This window comes from Cydia splendana, chromosome 17 (assembly GCF_910591565.1).
Source record: "Cydia splendana chromosome 17, ilCydSple1.2, whole genome shotgun sequence".
In the NCBI taxonomy this organism is placed as follows: domain Eukaryota; kingdom Metazoa; phylum Arthropoda; class Insecta; order Lepidoptera; family Tortricidae; genus Cydia; species Cydia splendana.
In genome coordinates, this window is record NC_085976.1 from 12,797,135 (window position 1) to 12,815,859 (window position 18,725).

An 18,725-nucleotide genomic window follows, 5' to 3' on the forward strand; every position below is an offset into this window, starting at 1 on the left:
GATGACAAAACCTACATTGTTTTTATTTTCAACATGTTTGACACATGTTACTGAAAAATGTATGCAAATTTTATAACAAAGTAATCAAAGCCTTGTATTTTTTAATTTCCAGTTTCCCCTGGGCGACTAACGACACGCTCCTGCAAAAGTTCAACTCCGTGCACGAAGACAACCCGTTCTATGAGAAGCCGCAGCGGCGGGAGCCGGCGTTCGTAGTGCGGCATTACGCCGGCAGGGTCAAATACCAGGTCATTTGCTACTGATATTTTAGGGCTCATACGAACTTCAAGTATTCAAACGTGGATAATCAAAACACATAATCGCCAACTTACAGTATGGAATGGAAGCGCACCAACAACGTGGTTGCAACTTAATGAAATGTAAAGGGGGATTTTGTTAACCTTTGAATTAAATAGTGAATAGAATCAGGCGTTACTTTGCGGAAATCCATATTAATTAAAACGCGCGCGTTTTTCGCGGATTAGCAAAGTAATATTTATGGTTTTAATTAACCATTGAATTGTTAGTTTACAACTCCATGAATCCCAGCCACAGACAATGTTGAAAACCTCTAAAATCCAGGGGTTTTGGGCTATTCATTATTTTTTTGTGCGATGTCGCATCCGTGAGACTTAGAAGTAACTTCTCGCGCTATTTTGTTTACGGAACTGTAGGGGTTAAATATTATCTGATAGACTTCAGAAGGAAGTTTGAATTTTCGTCGAATTATAATCTTTACTTAACGCGGCGAATGTTGATCCCTATGACAGTTCATTTTTGTATGGAGTAACTGTTGATATCTAATATTTTTAGACCTTTTTTGGTACTTTAACACATTTTTAGGGTTCCGTACCTCAAAAGGAAAAAACGGAACCCTTATAGGATCACTCGTGCGTCTGTCTGTCTGTCTGTCCGTCTGTCACAGCCGATTTTCTCCGGAACTACTGGACCAATCAAGTTAAATTAGGTACACATATGTAAGTTTGTGACCCAAATACGGACATGTAACGTAAACAAATGAATTTTAATCATGGCGGCCACTTTTGGGGGGTAAATGAAAAAATGAAAAAAAAAAAAAAATTTTCAAACTATATCATGTTACATATCAAATGAAAGAGCTTATTGTAAGGATCTCAAATATATTTTTTTTATAATTTTCGAATAAACAGTTTAGAAGTTATTCAAGAAAATAGGCAAAAAATGACCACCCCCCCCCCCCCCCCTTATCTCCGAAACTACTAAGTCTTAAATTTAAAAAAAAATACATAAAATAGGTCTATACCTATAGATGACAGGAAAACCTATTAGAAATGTACAGTCAAGCGTGAGTCGGACTTAATTACAGTTTTTGATCCGACCCCTACGGATTTTTTAAAGAGATTTCACTCACGTTTCACATTAAAAATACATTGTTAACAGTGCCGGATTACTTAGAGTAGTAGTTTTCTTAGAGTAATTGGTGATAATTTTCTGATAAGATAATCATTTTAAATATTTAACGGTCTTACCTACTTACGAGTAATTGTAAGGTCAAATTAAAAATAATGTTTAAAAAAAATATGTTAAATTGAGAGCTAGCTCAAAGTTTTTTGTACTCGTCGACTTTAATGGTTGAATTAATAAAGACTTTGTAACCAATAAGCAAAACAAGCACGTGCTTACGGCACCACGTTCAAGGAGGGCACCAAAATGCCAGGTTGAAAAAGGTGAACAAATTTTAAAATTAGGGACAGACACATCGTTTTTTACCACACGATTTTTTTAGCTGTCCAAAAGCTAATTTGCAAAAATAATGGCGCGTAATTCTTTGGGAAACAATCGGTAGCAGTAGAAGAGTCGTGATTACATGCATAGATTCGATTTCAACCCACTCTTTTGCGGTTCGACGTTAGGTCTTATGCGAGGCCATCTGCCTTACGGCAAAGTTGATCTTCTGCCTTAATTACACTTGGGCGTGGATACAAATCCAAGCTTTCCTCTTTCGCAGCTGGGCCTACTGCCTTTCTCACACTTCGCCAATTCAATTCCAAGCTCTCTGCTTTCTTGCATATTTTATGCATGAAAACAACCTCGCTGAGACCCTTAAATATCGAGCCCTATGCGAAGCTAGGCTGATAGAAAACTGTCCCATCCCTTCTCTGTATGAAATCCTGGATTCGCGCCTGGTTGGGACTAAAACTAAAATTGCGTTTTTATATCGAAAAATTTTCGCGCTCGCTTCGCTCGCGTTTTCAATTACTTTATAAGGTATGATAAAAGTGACATTCGGGTGGCGACTGCAGCAACATTACTCTGTTGCAACGTTACTGCTGCAGTACTGTCAACTTCCGTGATAAAATGATGTGACTGATTTCCATACTAAAAGTAAAAATGTACAACTGTCTATCATATTGCGTTTTTATATCGAAAAATTTCCGCGCTCGCTTCGCTCGCGTTTCTATTACTTTCTACGCTATGATAAAGGTGACATTCGGGTGGCGACTGCAACAGCATTAGGTACTCTTTTGCAACATTACTGCTGCGGCACTGACAATTTTCGTGATAAAATGATGTGACTGATTTCCATTCTCAGCTGTAATGCGGCAATGAACTTCTCTCAATTTACCAAAAAATCAATGTAATCTTGATGACCCTAGGGAGAGGGGGCACCTAGAAATGCTTAGGGCATCAAAATATCTTAATCCGGCACTGATTGTTAAAAATTGTGTAATATACGGAACCCTTGGAACGCGAGTCCGACTCGCACTTGGCCGGTTTTTTTATTTAGAAATGTTACAATTAAATAAAAAATACGGTAATAACCTGTTTCTTCAATTATTTTTAAATTAAGTCTATCCAAAAGCGAGTTGCAGAAACTGTCATATGTCTTTCACCGCGTCAAGTATAACAACCAACCATCCTTCGATACTCAAGCATCAATATTTGCAGGCGACAGCGATGCGCGAGAAAAACCTGGACTTAATGCGGCAGGACATCGTGAGCGTGTTAAAGAACTCGTCCCTTGCGTTCGTTCGGGAGTTGGTCGGTGTGGACCCGGTCGCCGTGTTCCGCTGGGCCATCGTTCGTGCCTTTTTCAGGTCTGTACTGATTTTTATTAAAGGAAAATCTTACTGTTCCAGACAAGGGTAAGTCTGAGTCTTGTCTGAAGTAGTGAAGTTTGTAAAAAGTTGTACTATTGTTTTCAGACATATCTGCTTTATAAAATATATTTTAATTGGATTGAAAATTTTGAATGAGTGTTCAATCTGTTGGTATTCTTAAAATTGTTCATAACCACAAAGTCAGTCCCGTCGTCATCATTGTAGGATCCGACGAAGGGGTCCCAGAACGAGGAGAATCGAGAGAACTTTCAAATATTATGGGCACACCTACAGCGATTTGGGTATATTTAGGGTCGGTTGCACCGTCACCGCTAAAGCGTTCGCAAAATTTTATTGTATGGGAAGTTTCATACTTCACTGTTGATTGACGTCAATCAGTACGTTAAATGTGGTTGGTGCAACTGGCCCTTATTCATGGTAAGTTGTGCATTCTCTATCGGGGAGCGACGCGACATAAAGCGGGAGTGTTGATGAAACAGTTGTATAGTTTTGTTGACACGTGTATAAGTATGTGTTTGGTCCTGCAGAGGGTACTTCGCGTTCATGGAGGCGGGGCGGCGCCACCGCGGGCTGCGCGGCGACGGCGCCTCCAGGGTGCCGCGCGGCTCGCTGCACCACAACGACGGCCTGCTGGGGTCAGTATCAACCACACCACACACACACCGTCGCTCAATCTTATCATCACGCACTAAGGTTCATCTATTGTCAAAGTGTGGAAACGCCTAACGCTAAATTCGACCTTATGTGTTGCGTGACAAAACTCTAATCGGAACGGCCGCGAGAATACCGCGTTCGACGTGCTACGATATACGACGTGTAACTAAAATAACTAAAAACCTGATCGATCTCACTGAGACTAGGATATGCTATGTTTTTGTTTTTCGGTGTATCTTTAATCTGTTAAAAAATAAGCTTTCGAATTGTGTTGATAATCTAAAATATATTTATTTATTTGATGTCATTTGAACAAAAAAAGACAAATTATAACTAACTTTAATTTAATTTATCGCATTAAAGTGATAAAACAATAAGAATCAGGTTTTTTGTTATTTCGCTTACACGTTGTACGTACTTGCAGAAGCAACGTCACATCACTAGAGGCGGGGAAACACAGGCGAGACTCGCGACCGCGCGGTTCGCTCTCCTCTGACCTTCTCGGGTGAGTTTAGTGGGACCAGAGGCCGGACTAACTATTCCCGTAGACTTGCCGAAAGAAGACTCTTTTTCGTCCCGTAATTCCTCAGATACCGCTTACACTAAATCGAGTCGACAGAAACATTAACTCCAATTCCCACGGACTCGATTTCATACAATATGTAGGTGTGAAAAGTCAGAAACACGTGACTCAATAGGTTAAAAAAGTGAAGTTCTGGCTTGCTTTCAAATTGGTGTGACATCCCCTCCCTAGCCTTCATAGTCCTTGGGTTTCATTGCTTTCAGTATTGTTAAAAATACCAGTAAAAATAATAAAGATAGTCTGAATGCTTTAAAGTTTTTATCAATTTTTAAATCTATCATTATTATTTATTATAGAAAATAAATTAAAAATGAAAACGTTTACGCAACCTAAGTTAAGGAGAAATTATCGAATAGTCGCACAAAAAGCTGTAATGTCTTCGTAAGTACATTATTGTAAGATGAAGTGCAGCTTAAAACCGAAGGACTATAACATTTATGACTATTATGAGGCTACAGGACCATCAAATATCTAACACTAACTTGCAACCTATTAATGTCTAACATGATAACATTTTAACTGGCGGCTAAAACGATCGATTTAAATTTCATATTTAGGTGCTCACGCCCCATTTAAAATGTTATAAGCATGTCTTAAACCCCATGAATATAAATGTTCCCGAATATATCGTGTAATTATATAAGTATTGTAAGCTTGTGCAATATTGTGACGTAATGAAATGTGTCTTGTTGATTAGCCAACTGGCGACTGTGTCGTCAATCAATCTCGCAATCAACCGAATTGCGTAAGTGACCGACCGAGGCATGCTTATATTATTTTGTTCTATGTGCACTCTAAACGCATGGACGTCGTTTTTACCTCCGGTATACCTAGTCACCCCTTTTATCTTTATCTAGAGGCTGTGTTTAGATAGTATATAGTAACCGTCCCAGTTTTAGTAGACATTTTATCCTGAAAATTTCCACGACTGCGTCAGCTTAACGCTTCTACGCAGACCCATTTTGAATCTCAACGCTTTAAACACAGCCTGACGCTCTAACGTCCATTCGGATCGACTTTCCAATACCATAATCACCACACCCGTAGATCCTGCGCATATAATCACTGTAAACGGCACCAGTAATGCATGCGCGAAGCAATACTACTCACACTTTAATCAGATTTTAATTTGTATAGATTTTCTGTTTCATTAATTTTGTAATCGTCATCTTTCCCACCGCCCCCGCGCAGCCCGCCGCGCGCGCCCGCCGCCCGCGCCGCGGACGCGAGGCGCGCCGAGCCGCCGCCGAGACAAGGGGGGAAAGGGACAAAACATTACAGACTCGCCGAAACGCGCACGCGCCGCCTCGAGCGCGAGCGGGACGAGCGCACGTTTGACGACACCGACGTCATGCAGCGCGCCAGCCAGATCGTTATGTACGTGCGGTGTCTCCGACTTTATGCCCGCTCTCTGTCTGTCTCGCACTTCAGCGTTCATCAAACAAACGTCCGGCGGCCAAGAGACGAACATGATCGCGCTTTCAATTCTATAATTTCCGATGTCCTTACATATTCATATTCAGTCACTTTTTATTAAATTTTGCTTGCCGCATGAATAGATTATTATACTTTTTTTTGACAAAGCCTCTGTAGTACTTTAGTACTTAAATCTCGTTTTATCTTAGAATAGAACGTCGTATTTACTTTACCTTGTTACAAACTTTAATACTGGCATCCATTCAATTTGACGATTTTGTTTGATGAATTCGCAGCTATTGGTTGGGGGATCTCCACTTGCTCTTGTTTTCCGGTGTCGGCTATGGGTTTTAATTTTCCGTGCATTTTGTGTTTCAATGTGATAACTCGTTTCTATCCAGGGTATCAGCGGATTTGTGTAAAATATTTTGGGTATTATAAGCTGAATAGATGTGCTTTCAAAATCATTATATCCTGTATTTATTGAATGTTGGAATTGGATGGTGTTTAGCAAAAATGGGTCATGCCACATCCATTTTGCAATAAAATGTCAACTTTAAGCGTCTTTTGAGTTGACATCCTATTGAAAAATTAATGTGGGTTGACACATTATTGCTTAACAGCATCCAATTATAGGGTAATAAGACTCATAAGACAGTCTACTGTTGTTGCTACTTCGAAAATTGCTAATGCGAATTAAACACAAACTATTAAAGTAAAAAAAAATGTATCAAGCAAAGTTTTCAGTGTCATTTTGAACAATTCTCACTTTCATTCATACATTAGCATAATACAAAGGCGTAGCAACCCTATATTCCAGCCGCAACAATTTTCAAAACACATCTATCCCTCACTGACCTTCAATGTATATTCGATACACTATCACTGTATGTGCATGGGCTCCTATTCCGACCCCCGTACTGAATTGGCATAGCGTTACAGGAAATACAAGTCGTTCAGGCCGCGCGAGCGCGCCAAGAAGGGGCTCAAGAACCTGCAGTCCGTGAAGACGGTCGCGGGCCGCACGGCGGCGCTGGCCGGCAAGAGGAAGCAGCCGCTCACCGTGGCCGCGCAGTTCCAGCACTCGCTCGCCGCGCTCATGGAGACGCTCAACCAGGCCAACCCCTTCTTCATCAGGTAATGTCCACCTGGGCCGTGTTGCATAATAAACTACAACTTATTACACTCCTTTTCTAATAAGTAAAGTTAGAAAAGGAGTTCCGCTTGTAATATTAGTTGTAGTTTATAATGCAACCCGGCCCTGGTCTGATGAACTAGAGAGTAGGTTCGTACATGGCGACCCCGCCAGGAAAATCTTAGACAGTTCTAATATTTTAAATTTTACATATTTCAGAAGGCTGAAGGTATAAATTTAATGTTAAAAGACTAGAACTTTGTAGGCTTGTCCTCACAGGGTCGCCATGTACACACAAATAGAAACACCTTTGTCATTCGTTACATATCTTATTGCATTGTTATTGTGACGATACAAAACGTACCACGAATTTTGAATTTAGTAAATAGTGTCTGATGAGATGAGAGTAAACATAATATTAATGCTTTATTTATAATGTATTTTAAAGATTACTATACCTCTACGTAACGTACGTAATGGAAATTGATACATTATTTTATTTGTTATTGATTACTGGCAGACGTCTTAATTTGTTTAATTTCCTGCTTTAACAGCACTGCAAAAAATATAATCGAGCCCCTGACGAAAACTAAATCTACTAATATCGCCTTTAAGTCGCCATACACCACATCTTTATTTACCCTTCACCCCACAGATGCATAAAGTCAAACAGCGACAAAGTCCCAAACGTGTTCGACGAGGAAACCGTCCAACGTCAACTGCGATACACGGGCATGCTGGAGACGGTCCGGATCCGGCAGGCCGGATACAACGTCCGGCTCACCTATGAAGAATTCATACAGTTGTACCGGATACTGCTGCCGAAGGGGCTGCTCAGCTCGCAGATTGATGTTAGGCATTTTCTGGCCAAGTTGAACTTGGATAGGGATAATTATCAGCTCGGTAAGTTCGCTCAGTAATTCATTTCAATATTTAATATCGAAATTTCGTTTGTAGTAAAACATATTATAGTTTTAAAATACCGTTGGCCATGGATGTTTCCCATGGGTCCGTGAGGACAGTTACCATATCCCATGCTGCTACGCGAAAATGGTCTTAGCTTAGGAGACCTTCCCTAACCTTTTAATTAACGACGATTGACAATCATAGATTTAAAAAAAAAGTATAGGCAGCCATAAAAACGTGTATTTTGGGTTTTATAAATCGATCGATTCTATTTCTATACAGGATCAAATGCTTCTTAGATATAGATTAGGTTAGGGTACTAGGAAAGCCACTAATAAAGAAAATATTTTTCATAGTATTGTTCATTTCTCCGTGTAACACTCTGTAGGTGAAAAGCTTGCCTGTTCGTGAATTCTTTGGAATAGTTATACAAATCACTGCATCATCTATTTTTAGATTTTTAACTTATTCAAACAAATTTCTCTCTGACATACTCGTAGGTGCGACGAAGATCTTTATGCGCGAGAGCGAGCAGACGAAGCTGGAATACAAGCTGCACCAGCAGATCATGGCGTCCATCATCACCATCCAGCGCTGGTTCCGCGCCGTGCTGGAGCGCCACCGCTTCCTCGCGCTGCGCCGCGCCAGTCTGCTCATCCAGGGCGCCTGCAGGTATACTGACATGACTGAGAGATCATGGCGTCCATCATCACTATCCAGCGCTGGTTCCGCGCCGTGCTGGAGCGCCACCGCTTCCTCGCGTTGCGCAGCGCCAGCCTGCTTATCCAGAGCTCCTGCAGGTATATTGACATGACTGACAGATCATGGCCTCACGGATCATGGAGCGCAACCGCTTCCTCGCGTTGCGCCGTGCCAGCCTGCTCATCCAGGGCCCATGCAGGTATTTTGACATGACTGACAGCCTCATCAGAGCTGGTTCCGCGCCGTTCTGGAGCGCCACCGCACCGAATAGCAAAAATTTTACAGTATCATATGAAATGTCAATGGTGACAGGCAACCGATTCTTAGGTATACATACTGCACATCCTAACCCACAATTTGTTTCCAGACAATGGCTCCAAGCGCGGCACGAAGCCGCAACGAAGGTGCAAGCGTTCTTCCGCGGCAGCCGCGTGCGGCGCTGGTACGTGCGGTTGCGGGACTCCGTGGTGGCGTTCCAGGCCGCCTCGCGCGGGTACCTGCTGCGCCGGCGCCTGCCTGACCGACGGAAGCTGCCCGCGCCCGCTAATGAGGTACGAGGCGTATGTAGGCTGTGGGGTATTGCCTGACGGGTTTCCACTTGGCGATCAATGTAGGAGTAGTATTCAATATTATTCTTACGCATGAAAAGTGCAGATGCATTCAGCGCCACTTTCGGCAGGACATCCAACGTGACGTCGAGTGCATTCGCTCGAGCGTCAACTCAATTTGAAGACCTATATTCACACTGCCGGTTAGTATTTTTTCATGGAATATCTCGCTGAAGAATAAATTCTCAGCAATGCTATTTCCTTATCGACTTTGTCCGGCTTAGCCGACTGTTATATTTGACTAACCGCCACTGAAAAAGGGATTAAAATGACAAAAAAAAATCGTTAATTCGTATTGTGTTTAGTATTGGAGGTTGTAGTGGAAAGCCGTCAGGACGTATTGAACGTGTGCGAATGTATGGAATGGTTGTACATGTATATGAGTTTGAGATGTATCTGTATCGAAACCGCTAGTAATTAATTGTAAATAAGAAATTTTAACAGTTTGATTTGATATTGTCTTCGTACTTTATAAGATCAATATTTTAACATTTGAGTTCAACTCTAGATTTAGTTAAATCAAACTATGGCCTATTCACCAAAGCTACATAAATTCAGTAAATATTCAATATCATGTATCGTAAATATAATTATTTAAAACACGTATGACAGCAATTTGAATATTATCGTTTATCCATTGTGGTGTAATAACCTGTTTTCGTGTAAGTTGACATGCAAAATTACACATGTATTACTTCATTCATTCATGTTTACTTCGGTGAATCGACCTGCATCTACATTGTGACTAAATTTCCATTCTCATAACGCCTTCTAAAATTACTGTAACTAATAGTCAATGAAATTCATACGAAAGTGAACTTTATGTGTTTGATTGTATGGCATATATTTGTATATACACCGCCTTGATCCATGTGTTGACAGCATGACAGAAAAGCGCCAATCGTGTCGGAGACCGACGGCTTCTGCAAACGGCAAAGCATCGACCAAATTAGGAATATTATTGATTTACAATTGTAAGTATTTCATACCAATTAAACCTTACTTTGTTTTTTGTAAGAAATAAACATGTATAGAAATAAATGCCTTTCCAAACTGGTCCAAACGTAGTTTTGGGCGTTACCAAAATAGGCACTTCTAATTATTATTTTTTTTCAATATATTTACAAATGTTCGTATAGCATCGAAGCCAACTGTTATTTTTATTTCCTGAAAATAATATCGCTATATGCAAAGATTTATTTTTTAATTTAAAACGATTAATATTCGCGTCAAAAAGGCAGCCGCCGTTCTTGTGACGTCATAATAACAGTGCTGTAAAGCTCGGTTTTCCTAGGATAGCGGTGCCGTCATATAGCGGCCGTCTCCATACTAAATAATACGACTAAATATGGATGTCGTAGTATTTGTATGGAGACGGCATGAAGTTATATTGTTTAAACTGGAGCGAGTTGTCACTTTTTTTGCCATACTAATTTGAACCTTATCACCGAGACAGAATGTTGTTCGTACCAGACTAGAGAAAACGGTCCACATGAGATAGAAAAACCCGAGCCCTGTGTCTCACTCGCACAAGTTGCCAATGTTAAAAATATACCATTGTGGTAGAAATTATATCAATATACTACTGAAATTCATTACCTTCTTATACTATTTTAGTGCTATATTCCAATTACAGTTCTGATATCTTTTAAGTAATTTGTTAATTATTATGATGTTAATATTATTAACTGATTAAGCCAAGTATGTGCGCAACAAAAAAAACAGTAAATTGAATATGGTAGAAATTGTAGTAACTTTGAATATTAATTGGTATCCCCAACTTGATGACGATTAGGGTGACCATGATGTCCGATTGTTGTACGATTTGGATCGGTCTTACAAAATTGTTATTTCATACTTAATGTAAAAATAACTTTACCTAAATAGTATACTAATAAGTAAATAAAGATATACTTACTTATTTCGGCATGTTTAATTATTCGGTTCACGTAATGAGAGCTACATAATTGCCAAAAATTAAATCCGAAGTCCTTGGACATTACAGACTCATATTTATACATAATATTTAATTACTGGAACGTTAATTCTAACTATTTATATTATATATGTAATCGATTCTATATAGGTTGGGCCGACATTTCCGTCAGTATACAAAAGCGGCAAATTTGAAAATTTTGTTTCAATTACAGATCTACGATGACGCTTAAAGAATAGCTAAAGCTATGAATAGCTAAAGTATGCAAAAGGGTAGTCATCACGTATATGAACACACCATGAGTATGATATTGATAGTGATAGGTATTTTGTTAAATTATGAATTATGAAGAGCATAAATAGTGTAGAATGCCGGTTTACACAGTTAAATGTAAGTTTTTATTTCGTCGTGTGCTAATATTTTATCATTTTAGTCAATAATCAAGATAATTTCGTGTAAAAACATAAATTGTTACGCTACGCTAGGGCTTGACAAAATGACTAGTATCGATAACCAGTGGGCATAGTAATAATATAAATTTATTTGCGTTGCAAGTGTTGAAAGTAGGAATTAAATTCACAACAACACGATAAATTAAAACACGACCGAAGGCAGCGTTTTTAATCAATACGATTTGCGAATTACCAAGTACAACTACAACGTTTTACCCGACCCCGGATATCTGTCTCGCTCTCTCTTATAGCTGTCTTTGATAGAAATAAATAGAAATAGAAAATATTTATTTGGCGTACAAAAACATACCTCCATTACGGTAAGTACAACATAAAGTTAACAATACAGTAAACATACACCAAATAGGATGCCGCTCAGCATAAGCAGTGTCTGTAAGACACTACGCTGGTTTTCACCCAATACGTACGATGGACGTACGGCGGACCACCTTCCTCACAATCAACTATGATCGCATTGATCGCGATCCAATACGCCCATCCCATCTGTAACAGCTTTTATAACGACTAAAAGCTTTATAACGACTAAATTAAGTAAGGTTGTGTAAAGCGTTTTACAGAAGAGAAAAAAAACTATATCCATCTCTTTTCTGGGGCAATTATACTAGCTTAGGGAAAATACAGTATGATTCTCTCTGATTATGCACGAATGAGAAAAGATCCTGGCATACATTCCATCTTATGCTAATATCCCACATTCATATGACTTATGGTCACCCTAATTAGAAAGAGATGGAGGGCTCAGGTTTGACCTCTCATGTGGACACACTTTTTGGCCAGTGTACACTATCCAGTTTACTCTCTACGTCCGTGGGAGACGGCCGCTATATGACAGCACCGCTATCCTAGGAAACCAGAGCATAACAAAGAAACGTCAAATGTGCAGTGCAAACTTTACGCCATTATTTATTACAAAAACAGTTGCGACGTCAATATACGTCAAAAAAAATGTTGGCCGGCGTTTTCTGTCACTTGACGTACAGATAATAAAACGACTATTTTAATTTTGAAATTAAAAATAAAACTCATGTTTTTATAACAAAATAGTATTAAATTACGCCTAAATATGAGTATGACCCAAACTTCAAATATCAGTGAGTCGGCGTTGATATTTACGACTGACATTAACTGAGAGCTCTACAACTTTGTTGATTTCCATTCACTCATAAACCCCGCCACTAACCTAGAATATATCTCACGTGCTCTGTTGCGTTTTAGGAACAGACTGATACAAGAAGAGGCGGAGAGGAAAGAAACGAGAGAAAAACTAAGAGTGACGCAATCTCTGCCCATTCCAAGGTAAATCGTTTATGATTGGTGTATGATCTAAAAAATTGTGATCTTAGGATGGTATTCCACCTACCTAACCAATTTATTTGTTCACACATTGGAGTCCTCACATGAGAGAGTGCGACGCAATGACATTGGACAGGTGGAATACCACCCTAAAGTAAGGACGCTAAGCACGAAGAATTTCGTATATTGATCCGCCATGTCCTATCTCTATCGCACGCGCTTTAATATATTGTGGTCCCGCTCGCACAGTGACATTGACCACTGGCATCATGGGTGAGACAGCAATATAACTCCACACGTGCGATAGAGATGGGAAATGGCGGGACAATGCACGAAATTATTTGTGCTTAGCGTCCTTACAATATAAAATATTGATTAGCGCTATGGGGCACTATCGAGCGTGAACTGTAGGGGTCCCGTTTTAAAAGTTTGAATTGTCAATGTCAAGTTATTAATTCCGATTTAGTCCACAAGATGGCATATCCTAAAACAGCGCACGGTCCCAATAGCGAAATCTAGGTATTAACTTTTTATTTATGATTTTATTCAAAAATAATAAATTTCGTCTAAAAACATATTTTTTAACCTTTTCGCCGATACATCAATGAAATAATAGTGTCACCAACGCCATGTCAAAAATTGCACGTAGACAACCCGTATAACATATCAAGTCGTGGCGTGTGGGGTGCGAAATGTACTGACTTTATATCAAGTCAATGGCAGCGAAAATATTAAAGGAATCAAAGACAAAAACTATAGACCAATTCGTTTTGTTTTGTGACAGTTTGGAGAAAAAGCGCGAGATCCTAATCACAGACGCTACAACCACGCAAGTGACTTACGGCAAGCGAAGAGTCTCCAAAACGCAGAATATCACAGAGCAGCCATTAAAACAAAGTAACTCGAGGTAAGACAATCCTAATAAAAAAGTCACTCCGGATATGATGTTCAACCATTCATACCATAGTTAAGGTGCAGTAGGCTCAGAAAACGGAGTTTTTAAAAAGCTTTTTTTAGATCACAATACGGTTGCCAAAAATTTAATTAGCAATCTTGAGGCATTTCTCTAGGGACTTCAGCAAATCGAATTCTGAGTTTTTGACTTTCGTTTGATAGAAAAAAATCACGAACATCTAAAACGCACTTTAATTTTTTTTAATAAATTTTGCACAATATTATGCTTAAGGGAACTTGGCGATTACTTTTTATATAAAAAAAAAATTCAAAAACCAGCGTCATAGATCTATATTTTGAAACATCCAAGAATACACAAGTGTATTATTTACCATGAACTGTAAAGATAAGAATGTGTAAACAAATTTTACTGGACAATTGACTTGTAAGGAACCAACTACGCAATTGAGTCATAACCCTAAAACACAGTCAATAAATCTAGTCGGCACGTCACAGGAAACACGCCTACAAATCACGACAATAGAATCACGTCACTGGCGCCTGACTACTATAAACCCAATGCTTTACGAATTCAGCATCTATGTTTACGAGTTTAGGGTTCATTTTATTTGTCGCTTGCAGCGTAAACCAGTCGGAGGCGAACGAATCGTCCCCAGATGAGAGCTGGAGTGTGACCACTAACAAGTATCCGCAGGGGGTCATCCCTCCCAACAAGATTACTCCCGAAGACTTGGCCAATGAGCTCCTCTGGCTTAGGATAGACCAGAACTATCTCATGGCCGAAAAGAATAAGGTATGTAATTTATGCATCCTATTTATGTTCATTATAGTTAGTGTAATTTACAAACGCTTTAAAAAAAATATCGTAAGAATTCTTAAAATCTAATAAGGAACGCTACTTTAGTAATGCTTGTAAGACCCAGGCTAATTTTTGTGTTTTTGAAATTGGAACTTCTATTATTTGTACGAAAGTTCAAAACTCGCATTGATTTTGTACTTGTACAAGTACGCGGAGACTTGCAAGTTGAATCACGAAAGGGTTGAGTTAGAACTTCATTTGTGAACTTAATGCATTTCAAATTTAGCAGGTAAGATCATTATATAGTTTGACTCAATCTGCGCTGTAAGTACATATTCATAACTAATACACCCTTGCATAAATTAGATTACACATTTACGTAGTTGTGCAGTGGCCGGGGATTAGTGCAGACGAGTGCACGCAGCGTCATTCCGTGTCTGTCGGCCTTTTATAGTGGTCCCGTTCTTTTTATGTTGATATATATTATTTGAAATGGTGCACATATCTTTGCGGACTTACGGACGTATTATACACTATGAAGACTACGCCAAACGTGTAAGTGTGTTTGTGTTTAAATAATGTATATCATGTTTGTTTGTATTTCTTTATATAAGTGAATTATAATATTCTTTTGAAGAAATACATTCTTAAACCATAATATTTGAGCGTCATGTGCCTTATTCTTGTGAACATGTCTTTGGCGATATATGGCTGTTTTGATTGATATTGCCGATTATTTGGTAGAGGCCCTAAACTACTAGGTATCCGAAAACGCTATCAAAATTTACTTAGTCAACCGCTACTATAAAGTTTACCATTTGCATAGAAATGTGTTGACTAATGTGATTTGCAACAAACATTCAAATGACCCGTTTAGAATAGGGTTTTGTATTAGGTTTTCAGTGTTTCTTAACTGCAATAGGGTGCAGCTTACACTACTATCATTAATGTAACAAAAACAAAATGGAGGTTTTAAATTAAAATAACAGTTTTATTTCAAGCTCTTAATATGTAATTGCCGTTATTGCCGCCGAGTTTCTTGCGCCGGTATCTTGTCGGGGCTGTGGTGTAGGGTTAGAACCGGTCTTAGTTTCTGACATTCATAAGTGGATTGGGCCTAAATTAAAGAATAAAATCTTTTCACTTTCATTTGCCAATGTCATAGAGCAGGGGCTCCCAAACTGTGCTCCGCAGCGCCGTAGACAGTAGAGACGAGTGCCGTGAGGCAATCCACCTCACCAAGGTTACCTATCTATTTCCAATAGCCTAGCTAAGTAGGTTAGGGAGCCGCCGCCGAAATTTTGCGCCGCGGATTGAAAAATATAGGGAACCCCTGTCATAGAGATAAATTTGAACCCATTTACCACCGCGACAGTATTTCGTAACCTTCATGTCACTTTCACTCACTTTGGGCCTTAGATTCGAGAAAGAGAATTAGCAGAATCGATAGCGAGCAGTAGTGAAGAGTACCTGAGGCACGCCGGCGACTGGAGCCCCGCGGACAGCTCCGACACCAACAGGAGCGGCTCCAGGTAAACTATGAAATATATTCAGTTGGATTTATCATATCCCTTGAGGAAAACCTCTTTGTTAAGCATTTATTTCAGGGCTTAATCCGCAAGTGAACCAATCACCACGAATTGCTTTGTGTCTTTTCTAGAACCTTGTGTAACGTTCGCGTAACCCACTGCGCTTATGGCTTGGGTATATGGTGGGTAAGAATATGGATTTATTTTTACCCAAAGCCTGGCATCGGCCCTCAATTTAGAAACAAAACTGAGCTCGTGCTGGGCTTTTTTACTTCAAGAAGATAGCACCTCGACCGCTCGGAGTGTTATCGAATCTTTATCGGTTATTGGCTCCACACGATGGTCGTGGAACACACCAGAGTGTAACAAAAGCTTGTTTTTTTCTTCAAATGTTTGTATCACTCGGACGTGCATAGGTTTTGCGCCCGCATGAGACTTGTGTAAACAACACGTTATGTTGAGTGCGGTTTTCCCCCCAGAAGAGGTTCCCCCGCGGTGTACCAGCGCAGCCTGTCGAGCACGACGCTGGAGCCGCCGGCCGCGTCGCCGCGCGCGCTGCTCAGCCTGCCGCCCGTGCGGCGCGAGCCCCGCGACCCACAGCGCGCAAGACCGACCACGCAGATTAATGGTAACCACACATACTTACACACATATACAAAGCGTGTATATTGAATGTTGCACGCCTGCATAAAAGACGCTTTACACTATATACTCGTAAGGTACCTTCATACACATATTTCGCGCCCTAGTCATATAATTACATTAATTACTCATGATGCCATACCGTCAGGTGACAAGCAAAAAATAATTAAAGAAAAATCAACCTTGTTTTATTACTACTACAGTTCATTATGGCTCTGAACATGTGGTAGTAATTACCTACTGAATATTGATTTTCACCTGACGAGACATGCTTATTCTGGAGTACCGTAAAACAGAAACTAAAGCACAAAGAATTGTCACTGTATAACAATAGTACATTATTGTCGAGGCTCGGAAGTAGCTACTTGCAGGTTGAGGATTCGTTTTAAACGGACGACCTTGGGAGTCCGTTTAATTGAATCCGAAGCCAGCAAGTAGCCTTCCAGCCGAGTCATATATAGTGCTTTTCTCAAAAATGGTGCAAGAAATATAAATATCATAGAAATATTTTACAAAAGCAACGTTCTTACGTATATATTTTCACAGAAAAAAGTAGAAACAATTGAAAAAATTAGCTTTGCCGCCTTTTTTTTTTTTTATAAAAAAATAGAAGTGTATTTTTCTGCCGAAAATACGTCAACCTATTTGAGACAGCTAAATAATCGCGGTACTAATCATCTGTTTGGCTGTTTAATGGGCCTGTGCCTTCATTTGATATGGCCATTTCAACTTTTAAAAAGTTTGGAACTCGACAAATAATGGAATTTGTATGCAACATTGCAGTCCCGAAATCGAGACTGCAATGTTTTTAACTTTTTAATTTTTGACTGACCATAAACTACGCGCTTCGCGATCTATTTTTTAAACGGCAAAGTCGACTTTGCCGTCCATTTTTGAGAAAAACATTGTTAACATCGGATGACCATAAATCATGTTATCCCTTCCTAACATATCACACTTTCTCTTTCACGCTGTTTAGAGTTTACCTCAATAACTGATTGATGATATGCCAAGTCTAGGCACCGATCTATTTCAAATTGGATTTATGTCTATGACTTAAGTAATGCAAATAACAGCAGGAACCCATCATAATTACGAGCTCTATTTTGAATAACACAAAAGATTTCCCGTTCAAGTTAATTAGCAAATTTTGTTTAGCATTAAACTCATTAGACAATCTTATCTGAAACTGGGACTCCATCTTTAATAGATCCCTTTTGCTAATGTATTTACGCTCTATTGTTTTTATTTTGTTATGTTTTCTTATAAATAAAAATGCTAATAGTCAGTGTAGTAGATATAGCGATGACAGAATGTCAGTACGGGTAGTGCCAACGGACAAACCCACAGCTGATGAGAAATGTTTTGTATATCTTGTGTTATTCTCCGTGATCCTTCTCTTGATGGGATATGTGAACGTGTGTATTAAGTTGCTATTTTATTACTTTGGTAAGTTATGCATGTTATACGTTTGTGGCATAAACTTATTCATAAACGTCGTCACACTTGTATATTTTCGTCTGTAATTTTGATGTCTGCGTTCTTCATAAATAGATAGAGCTTATGAATCAATTTAAGTAGCTAATGTTTGTCGTATAATCGCTCCGTCTCGTACGAAGTTTTTACGCTTATTAACTCTAAGCGCCCTTTGCACCATTCCACTAACCCGGGGTTAATCGGTTAAACCTAGAGTTACCATGGTTACCAGCACAATTTGAAACTGGGTTTACGGTTTAACCGCTTGGGGTTAGTGGGATGGTTCCACTCGGCCTAAGAAGTCTAAGACAACGCCTAAAGAGATAATTTTTTTTTAAAGATTTCGGAGATAAAAATGTTCTATCCTCGGCTCATGGATATTGAAATTCCGCGAAACTATAGAAGCGGAGCGGTGGTGGCCGAGTGGATATGACGTCCGACTTTCAATCCGGAGGTCGCGGGTTCAAATCCTGGCTCGTACCAATGAGTTTTTCGGAACTTATGTACGAAATATCATTTGATGTTTACCACTAGCTTTTCGGTGAAGGAAAACATCG

The 18,725-nt window shown here is 39.5% G+C and overlaps 1 protein-coding gene across 1 annotated transcript in view; it reads left to right on the forward strand.

Annotated features, from left to right (window-relative positions):
* LOC134798817 (unconventional myosin-IXa-like) overlaps positions 1-18,725 on the forward strand; it is a 49,007-nt gene that overhangs the window by 16,216 nt on the left and 14,066 nt on the right. Inside the window, exons 8-22 of the mRNA XM_063771203.1 lie at positions 113-248; positions 2,929-3,077; positions 3,629-3,736; positions 5,036-5,083; positions 5,530-5,715; positions 6,697-6,891; positions 7,545-7,792; positions 8,296-8,467; positions 8,865-9,048; positions 9,988-10,079; positions 12,730-12,810; positions 13,592-13,714; positions 14,344-14,515; positions 15,941-16,053; positions 16,530-16,678. Of these exons, the coding sequence (XP_063627273.1) occupies positions 113-248; positions 2,929-3,077; positions 3,629-3,736; positions 5,036-5,083; positions 5,530-5,715; positions 6,697-6,891; positions 7,545-7,792; positions 8,296-8,467; positions 8,865-9,048; positions 9,988-10,079; positions 12,730-12,810; positions 13,592-13,714; positions 14,344-14,515; positions 15,941-16,053; positions 16,530-16,678 (2,156 nt within the window). The remainder of the gene's footprint in view (positions 1-112; positions 249-2,928; positions 3,078-3,628; positions 3,737-5,035; positions 5,084-5,529; positions 5,716-6,696; positions 6,892-7,544; positions 7,793-8,295; positions 8,468-8,864; positions 9,049-9,987; positions 10,080-12,729; positions 12,811-13,591; positions 13,715-14,343; positions 14,516-15,940; positions 16,054-16,529; positions 16,679-18,725) is intronic.